At 34.4% G+C, this 9,967-nt stretch overlaps 2 protein-coding genes across 2 annotated transcripts in view; one reads left to right on the plus strand and one right to left on the minus strand.

Moving 5' to 3' along the window:
- Window positions 1-606: 606 nt before the first annotated feature.
- HELRODRAFT_98030 (hypothetical protein) lies at window positions 607-4,179 on the minus strand. Its single transcript, XM_009015271.1, has 8 exons — window positions 3,735-4,179; window positions 2,799-3,024; window positions 2,570-2,671; window positions 2,247-2,424; window positions 1,834-2,007; window positions 1,538-1,611; window positions 1,112-1,344; window positions 607-994 (listed from the first exon to the last, which is right to left on the minus strand). The coding sequence occupies exons 1-8, from the start codon at window positions 4,165-4,167 to the stop codon at window positions 753-755; spliced, it is 1,662 nt and encodes a 553-aa protein (XP_009013519.1). The 5' UTR covers window positions 4,168-4,179; the 3' UTR covers window positions 607-752.
- Window positions 4,180-9,829: 5,650 nt separating this feature from the next.
- HELRODRAFT_169464 (hypothetical protein) overlaps window positions 9,830-9,967 on the plus strand; it is a gene marked incomplete at both ends in the record, with an annotated part of 7,060 nt that continues 6,922 nt past the window's right edge. Inside the window, one exon of the mRNA XM_009015272.1 lies at window positions 9,830-9,877. Within this exon, the coding sequence (XP_009013520.1) occupies window positions 9,830-9,877 (48 nt within the window). The remainder of the gene's footprint in view (window positions 9,878-9,967) is intronic.

Here is a 9,967-nt window from a genome sequence, read left to right on the forward strand (position 1 = left end):
ATTTTAGCGTCATCTATTCTGTACCATCTAACTTTAGCTATTCGCTAGTGAGCTGTTTTTTTAGTCAGCCAATCGACAGTTGATTGTGCATTGAGCCTAGACGCCAAAAACGCTTCCAGACTGGTTCAACACCCTGAGGGAGCTCCGTGGTTACTGGATTTAAAATCAAATCCGAATCGATGACCCTGGTCACGTGGTGCAGATTGACCGTCGTCAAAAAAGACTTGGAGCGAGGTAGCCAAAATAACTCAGCGTTGGATTTTTGGTAGCGTCGATCGACCAAAACACCAAGGTAGTAGCATTTGTATTCGAAGTACCCAGGATAGATGCGGCGACCCTCATACATCTATTCTCTCTCTCCATATATATATATATATATATATATATATATATATATATATATATATATATATATATTGTTTCAATAATAATTAGCAATATTAAAGAATATAATGAAACGCAAATAACATAGGAGATAATCAGAGAAATTTCAACTATTCTCTTTTCAAACTTTTAATATTAATTTCAAATATTTTGCGTGCAGTCGATTCAGTTGAGTTGAACAATTCAATTTTGTGTTTATATTCAAAACTTCAACATTAATTTAAAAAATTTTCTTTGCAGAAATTTGATAAATAGATTTACAGGAGAATTTGGTAATGAAGAAGATAAAGTAATATTTTTTTAATTATATTTTAATACAAGAAATTGTTGTCTTTAGTTAATTTTTTGATGTTTCTCAAATTCCACCCTCAGAAGTTATTCATTTTGTTCATTCGTAGAAGGTTGTAAAAGTGCAGGAAGTTGGCAGCCATATGGGATTTCAGTGGACCATCCGGTGGGGGCATGTTGAAATTGGGACGCACCATTCCTCCTTTTCCGTTGTGGTTTTCGTACATCGGTGATGATGACGATGATGAAGACGACGAGAGTCTTGATGATGATAACGACGATGATGTAGACAATTTATCTCCAGACTCGTCTTTTTCCGAAGCTTGCGTTGATAGATTTTTTAAAGTTGAATTACGTTTATGGATACAAAATTATTTTATACTCGCGTTTACTAAAAATCGTGCAGTAACGAATTGTATTAAGTGTTAAAAATATCAACCTGTTTTATTTTCAACTGAGTCTTCAGGTAACATCAACTCTTTAGCGCAATTTTTTCCTGGCCAGATTTGGGATAACAAAGAGTTGAAACCTCCATTGTTATGGACTGCCGCTGCTGTTGGTGGCGGTGGTGGTCTCGCGTACGGATAGAAATTGTACAAGAAGTTGTTGGGCTGATGATGATATTGTAGTGCAGGTGGATAGTGAACTGTACTCTGGTTTGCGAAGGAGTCCCTGCAAAAGTTTATTTGTTGTTAGTTTAATCAATTTTAACTGGGTTTCATTCAAGTTGAATTACAGAAATGTGGGAATGATTGAAATAAATATAATTTTCAAGTAAACTCGATGGTCTCGATTGGGACATTGCACATTGATGTCGATGTTTTAAAAACAATGTAACTTATTCAAAATAATTTAAATGACCAACCTTTCTTCATTGAGTCTCGATGAGTCCCGAAATCCTTTGGCGAATGGATTGCTGTCTATCTTCAATTTTGTAATCTGTTGAAAATTAACAAAAATATTAATAAACTTGAAATATTTATTTATAGTTTCAACAGCATTACAAAAAGCAGTAAATGTTTCAAGAGTACAAATTCAAGCAGAGTGTCTATTGCCTAACATGTTAATGATAAACGATTCAATGATGATGAATAAATTATGGAAGATTTATTACAAAGAACTAATGAACTTATTGGGATGAATTAATTGTGATCAACTGACCAGTTGGTTTTGGTAGGCTGTCACGGCGATGAAGTCAGTCTCAGGAAAGATGAATGTTGCGACATCATCGTCATCACGACGATCATTATCGGCAGAGATGCTGGCGTTTAAATCTCTCTTGTGGCGAAACAATCTGATGCGTGGCTGGTACTTGTGCATGGAGTTCAAAATTATCTGCTCGTGTTAACAAATGAAAGAGGTAAAATAAAATTAAAAAATAAATCAGTTGATAACATTCAAATTGCAACACTATCATATCTTTGTGATTTCATAATTGCATGAATTTCTATTATCTTTTAACGTGAATTAACTTCATAAGTTGGTCACAGTCACGCACATCGTAAGAAATCCGCAAAAATGTGTTTTATAAAATAGCATTAAGTTAATTAAAATTTTCAATTTAGCGTACTAACGTGTCCATTTTTGTCCAGAGCGTTGTTGGTCAGTTTGACCTTTTCAAATGAGACCGTTTGTTTGAGAAGTTGTTCTGCAGTGAATGGTGAGTCAGGATGTACGTAGATACGGGAGGGTAGTGGGGGGTCTGCCTTGCCTGCAACCAACCAAGCTGATCTGTGATATGCGTACCTGTACCTGAATAATTCGATTTGTTCACATTATTATTTGTATTACACCCTTACAAATAATATAAAAAAACGTATCAACATTGGAAGTGTTAAAACTTCCATTAATTAATTAATTAATTAATTTGTTTATGTGAAAGAAAAATCATGAAAACCTTTTGTTGTCGACCAATACAGTGTCCATGGTGACGGTGTAGAAGTGTTCTTCGTCAAGGTCGAGTCCTGTGAATGTCACTCGCAAAGTTGGGAACATTCGCCTGAAAGGAAAAAAAAGCTTGATGTCAAAACTTCGTTACGTCAATAAATTGCCAATAATTTTTTGATAAAAGTTTACAAAATATCTGCGTAAAAGTAAATAAATCTGTCTAAATGGATATAACTAACCTTCCGGATTTGGTGATGATCATTTCCGTGCCCAACTCATGAAACTTGTCCCATAGCTCTTTGGTTTCCAGTTTGCATTCGATCTTGCCAACTTTTACAAGATTTTCTTCAGTTTTTTCTTCAGTTTTTTCTTCGTGATGTTCCACTTTTTCTGGTAGATAATTGAACGCTGTGGCAAGTGGAATGGGCGACAGTTTATTAAGACCGTTGATATCGGCGCAGGGCACTGTTAGTGGGTGAATAAATGGATCAATATATTAATAGATATGAAAGTATACATTTGGTAGGTAGGCATGCTTAATGATATCGAATATGTATGTTACGTGTTTGTCTGTTTTTAACAGTTCGTACACGTCTGTTATGAATGAATGTTCCTACATTACACTAAGCAGTTTAATGCGTCAAACTGTTGCAATTAGAAATGCAAATAATTGTTAAAACGCATAATTAATAATATCGGTGTTAAGATCGTGCAATTTGTCAACTGCAAAGGTTAAGCAAATGGCTTGTATAGAAAAGCATGCCACCCGCTTTGCTGCGATTTTCCAAACAAACTGACTAACAATAAATTAGCGACGAGTTAGAAGGATGTGAACAGTCAGGCAAGAAACAATAGAGCAATCAAATCGTGTTGAATTGCTAATAAGAAGCCGTAAATATTAAGGAAATCATTCAACTATTCTAACTCATTATTTCATACATTTACATTCATTATTTCATGTTTTCATTCATTCATTCACATTCGTTCCTTCATATTGTCATTTATTCATTCATTCATTCACACATTTATTTTCTATTTTACATTCCAATTTAATCTTCTATTCAAACATTTACTCGTTCATTTTGCTAATCATTCGCTCTTTCGAATGTTCACAACATCCACAATGAGCGTGCGTAACATGCAAACTTCGAATAAAAATTAAAAATTCAACTTACCACCACCAACATCATCGTCGTCGTTCTCTTCCTCTTCGGATAGTTTCAACATTTTCCGTTTCTTTTCAACTGTTTCCGGTTGGTAATCATCACAATCAATTGTCAGCTTTCGTTTGCAGTTTGAGTACGAGTTGTTGCACGGCTTGTTTGATTTGTTGTTGTAGTCATTGTTGTCGTAGAGATAGTTGCCGTAATGGTTGTTGTCGTAACTATTGCTGTCGTAATCGCTGTGGTTGGTGTCATCGTTTTGTTTGCCTCTATTCATTTTATTTTCATCCTCTGTGCTGTTGTATTTGTCATTAAGCAGAGCATCAATGCTGAATGCAGAAGCATTTTTTGAAAGTTTTGTTGCCGTTGGTGAATTTGTTGAAGCTGAAGTTGGGTGTAAACGATTTTGCTGGAAGAAATATTGCTGCTTCGGAGATGTTCTCATGCCATTCTGATGATGGTGATTGGGATGAGGGTTGTAATTTTGAAAGAAGTTATGACGATTGAATTTGAGAGGAAAAGGATTGAAAGGTAGCGAGTAGGGAGGTGTTAACGAGAGTGATAACGAAGGATCTGCAGCAAACAACGGAGATCTGTCGCCAGCCACTTGCTGGTAGTCGTATTGCCGAAATAAATTTTTTCTAAATTTTGCAACAATTGGCGTTGAAGAGTCCTGCGGAGCCATGATAATTTCGCGCTTGATATTGAAAATATTTGTTGAAACCCTTTCTTGCTCCACGTTTTCAGCGTCAACATTGCTTGCTACTTTGTAATCCTCATCTTCTTCACTCTGAATGTTGTTTCCTTGTTTGCTGTTGTTAGAACTGTTGCTGGGCATCGTTTTGGAGCCCAGTCCGCTGTCAATGACATCGACGTCATCAACTACGTCATCAGCTACGTCATCAACTACGTCATCAACAATATCAACATCAGACGGGCTCCGCCAAGACACAACGTCACTATCATAACTTTCGTTGACAAATTCTTTCTTTACTTGGTTGTTGACGTTCTCACTAATTTGTTGTGACTCCATCTATGCAAGCTGGTTCTTCTCTGGTTCAACGTTCCAGTAGATTGTGGTGATGCTTTTGCTTGGGTTGGTGATGGCGATCTTGTTTGCAGTGTGTCTCTTTTTTAGGAGACCTTTTGTCGTTGTTCACAGAATCCTAGCTTTCGTACAGCTGCCGATATTTAAACAATTTGAAATGATAGTTTACAAATGTTGAATTGATTTTTAAATCTGTCTGAAGTTAACAGAAAGAATTGCTATTCACAATTAAAATATTAAATTAGAAATAGTATCAAAATCTTGAAAATTTTAATTTGATTTTAACTTGCAAACATCACCAGCTTATATACCGGCCGATCGATAATGGAGGACCAATAAAAACATATTCACCACAATTCACACACCCACCTCCTCATATTTTAACGAGCCAATAAAATCGCCACACGCAATAAAACTTCAAAACGCGTGTCCATATGTTAGCACACGCACGCACACCATACGTACACAGACACGCGTACAAAGACGCACACACACAAACAGACACAGACGTACAATAAAACAAAGTGCAGACGATGTCAGTTTACGATGTTAATTGGACCCCTAAGGAGAAAACGATAACTTCTTACGTAATGTTTGCTCTCCTACTCCTATTAATAAAATTATAAATGCGAGTATCGGTTCTAATATTATTATTGTTATAATTATTAAAATAATTATTATTATTATTACTAGATCTTTAAATTGTTTACAACTTTATTAATCGTATTGTTTATTATTATTATTCAAAACAGCACGGGCAGAACCCCTTGCCAAACAAAAATATAGAAATTCGAAAATTTATTTACTTAATTTATTTACTTAATTATTTGTAAACTTGATTGTGTATTTGTGTAAAGAAACCAGCCAATTGTTCTACAAAGCATGAGTTATGAGTATTCAAATGTATGTATGTATCAATATATGTGTGTGAGCGTTTAGGCAGGCAAGTATGCGCACATAATCAGCGTAAAAATTGGATTGTTGCGTTAAATTCAAATTTGAATATACGAAGATGCATTTACATTCACATAGACAGACTGACACACGTAAAACACACATACAAACAAACACAAAACCACACGCGCAGTTGTTTATTTGTTTATATTTGTGAACCAACCATAGATGGATCACTAATTGACCCCCTCCCCTTCTTCAAATAGCACCACATTGATAACAAACATGGGTACTACAATATGGCATAGCCCTGACGGCATGATCGTTAATGCTTCGGACACTATCGATGATAATTGAATGATGACAGTGACGATGATGACGCTAACGATTACGATGATGCTGATGATAAGGATGATGTTTGCCTTGCAGTGAGTACTGATAATGATGATGGTGATGATGATGGTGATGATGATGGTGATGATGATAATGTTTATTTTGTTGATATGGATGATGATGACAGTGATATTATTACATTATGTTATTTGACAATGGTGGTAAAAATTATTAAAAGACGATAATGATGATGATAGCGATAATGATGATGATGATGACTATCAACATCAATCAATCAATCTATCTATCTATTCTTTCAGTAGTCAACCATCAAATCAATCTAGCAATCAATCGTAATAATCACCATCTTCATAATTTTTATTACCAATAATTTTATTATCACTTTGGAGATAATTGTTTCTAACATTCAAAATCACAACCATATAATAAATCATTGCCATTAATTAAAAATCTCACTCAACAAGCATATTGTTACATCAGACTTACTATATTAACATAACAAGGCAGCTAGGAATGTGGTCTTATAGTCGTAAAAGTTGAAAACTTACTGACCAATAAATATTTTGTTAGTGAGGCGTGTTGGTACGGCTGGTGGCCAATAAAAGTGACTAAATGACCAGCACTAACTTTCCGCGTGAGTCCTGCTTTATTGGTTTTTTTAGCTGCACATCACTTAATTATGATATCTACTATTACATGCTCATTTGAATTACAATACCACCATCGATTGAATGTTGTAGTATTATTATTGTTGTTGTTATTGTTAATGTTGTTATTGTTATTATTATTTTTATTTTTAATATTACATCACAACAATATGATGCAACAATGCCTGTTCGCAAGCATACAAACACACACTCACACACACACAAACACACACAGACGCACATCACAAACGTTTAAGTTAAAAATAGAATAGACACTGCATATTTACTTACGAAACGGCATGATACGATACGAAACGATATATTTTGGCTTCCAAAACAGAACATAAACAAACATAGACAACCCGACACATACACATATATACTCGCACACGCATGCACACAAATATACGGACACACACACGCCGTACACGCACGTACACACAAACACAAACACACACACACACACACACACACACATTAATACAGATTGAAAACGATAATGATGAAAGTTGATGAGACTTGTTTTTCCAAAATTCATTTCTATTTTGTACTAGTTTCACTTTATGCATAAAGGAAAAAAAAAGGAAATTACCGGCCATCAGTCAATCAATGAAGTTATTTAAGAATGTAATAAGAGTTTGTTTGAAAAGTTTAGCTATCGATTGTTGATGCTCAGAAATACGTTTGCCTATTCCCAAGCGATCAGTCAATGATCAGTCATCGGTGGTTGAAAAAATGATTTCTAAAGTGATAATAAAAATTAAAATGATATTAAAATTGTGATGATTAAAAATCTTCTTCATCATCGCCATTATCACCTACCGAACTGACCACATTTTCGCAATTTTTGTCAATCGTGAAATGTTTATTGCTAATTATTTTCCAACGGGCTCACTATTTGCTAGTGAATTAATTAATTATTTATTTATTAAACATTTTTGGAGTAACTGTTTTAATTTGCTTTTTGCGTCGTTAAAATGATGATGACCATTAGGCGCATGACTGGGCAAATAATGATGATACAAACAAAACTTATTCTGCATGTTTAAATGATGATAATTGTAACCCGGTGATGATGGTGTTACGGGCTAGAATAATTTGGAAGATAAAAATATCTATCTATGATGATGATTATGATGATGATGGTGATGACGATAATGGTGATGATGATGATGATGATAGTGATAACAATTATGATTATGTAAACAGTTTACGAGATGATTTGAAACCTAGCAATTGTAATTGTAAAATTGATAGTCACAATTTTTAATTAATTTCAATGAAACCTTGAAATTTTGTTTCACAAACAATTAACCAAAAATTTGTAAATCTAATTGTGCGAATATGGCGAATAATTTCATTTAATTGCAAACTTTTGAACCGCCACTTTTACAACCTTAATTAACTTGAATTGTAATATTGAGACAATATGTCAGGACGTAATTGAAGATGGCAATAAATACGACCAAAATAATAATTAGGTTACTACTTACTTGCGTTGTGTTGGTTGGATGGTGAAGTTGTTTTACCAGATGTTGTTTTACCAGATGTCGTTGTTGTGTTGGTAGGACTGTTTCACTGTTCACTGAAACAATAATATTGTCGTTGTTGTAGTTTTTGTTGTTGTAGTAGTTGTTGTTGTTTTTGTAGTAGTTGTTGTTGTCGTCGTTGTGCGGTTGCTATTGGCCTTATTGTTAATGTTGTTATTGATGATGATGATGATGATGCTACTGATGTTGTTGTTGACGTTTGTTGTTTTTGTTGACGCCTGTTGTTGTTGTAGATATTGTTGTTCTTGTATTTTCTGACGTTAATTATGCAACATAGCAACCGCGGAATAAGAAGATACTTCTTCATAAAATGTCAATCACATTTCCCCACAAACGTCACTGAAACATACGGCAAAATAAAATCCAACTCATCCCTCAAAAAAGAACAACACATGAAATAATTTTCCAGGTAATTAACGGTCCAAAATTTTTTCAAAATGGTGTGGGAAAGAGAAAAAAAACCAGTCAAAATTAACCGACGAACGAGCGAGTGAAGCGGGAAAGAAAGGAACAATTTATATGCATGTTAGATTCGTGTGTTGTTGTGTAGAGAATATAAAAATGTAATAAACACACGAAATACACAAGTGCGCGTATAAATTAAGGTATTTGCATATCGTCAAGATTATCTTATACGTACATTGTTCATTGATGAAAACGATTTAGGCGGAGTTTTCTATTGCTGGGAGTGGCTTATTTAAATTTCTGCAATCCTATTGGACGCTGGCTATTTCGGGATTGATGGATTTGATCGAATTATCTCGTTGATAATGTAAAGCCATTTGAAATGGTAGTTGTTGAATGGTTGTGTTGTTGTTGTCGTCGAAACTGATGATGATGTTGATGTTGATTATTATGAATAATATTGCATAGTACAAATGTTTGGCCGGTTGTTTTTGTTCTAAAAGTTGATGGTGGCGTGTGTTGAGTTGGTTGATTGGTTGGTTTGTTTGAAAAACTGTGGTAGTGCATTTTTAGTTGAAAAATTTTATTGATTTCTGTCTGGCATTTTTTATTTCAAATGGTTTTTATAATTTTTGCCAAACTATACAACACCAACAACACCTCACCAAACATCAAACCAACAACATTAACGGGACAACGACATTAACAGAACCAACGACATTAACAAACTAACGAGATATCATTAACAAACAGCACAACAACACACATTATACCGGCAACAAGACATCAACAACACAACAACAACAACACAACACAGTCGTTTCCGACAAATGTCATTTTAATTAACAGACATCAACAATAAACTGTTAATCACACCGTATGGGAAACTCATTTTTATATTCATTTCATTCACCGAGACGACATCATTTTAAATACCATGGACTTCATTTTATCATTATCATCATCATCATCAACAACAACAACATTATCATCATCATCAACAACAACAACACAACAACAAGATGAGATGTAGATTTCTCCAATATTATGGCTGTAAACGTTAACCAATTTGACGAGATTATAATCATCATCAACACCTTCAACATTTTATCATCATCGTCGTCGTTGTCGTCATCAATTTCTTTTTAATCATCATCATCAGCATCATCACATTGTTGACGTCATCACCTTATGACAGTTTTCACAAAAATGGTCAGGAAATTATGTTTAACTTATCTTTTTACCGGTACACTGCCAGTTAGAAAAGTCAAGCTGGTAAACAGATTAAACCCCAGTGTAAAGCGATTACAACATTACCCACAAAAGTATCACGAATTGCATAGCATA

The sequence above is a fragment of the Helobdella robusta genome (assembly GCF_000326865.2).
Source record: "Helobdella robusta unplaced genomic scaffold HELROscaffold_15, whole genome shotgun sequence".
Taxonomy (NCBI): Eukaryota; Metazoa; Annelida; class Clitellata; order Rhynchobdellida; family Glossiphoniidae; genus Helobdella; species Helobdella robusta.

What these genes read in the sequence shown, in the direction of transcription:
- HELRODRAFT_98030 (XM_009015271.1), bottom strand. Translation starts at nt 4,167, where the DNA reads ATGAGAACATCTCCGAAGCAGCAATATTTCTTCCAGCAAAATCGTTTA. An exon ending in CTCTGGACAAAAATGGACAC is followed by an intron (nt 2,008 to 2,246) that starts GTTAGTACGCTA and finishes TAACACGAGCAG; the next exon opens with ATAATTTTGAACTCCATGCA. An exon ending in TCGAGACTCAATGAAGAAAG is followed by an intron (nt 1,345 to 1,537) that starts GTTGGTCATTTA and finishes AAACTTTTGCAG; the next exon opens with GGACTCCTTCGCAAACCAGA.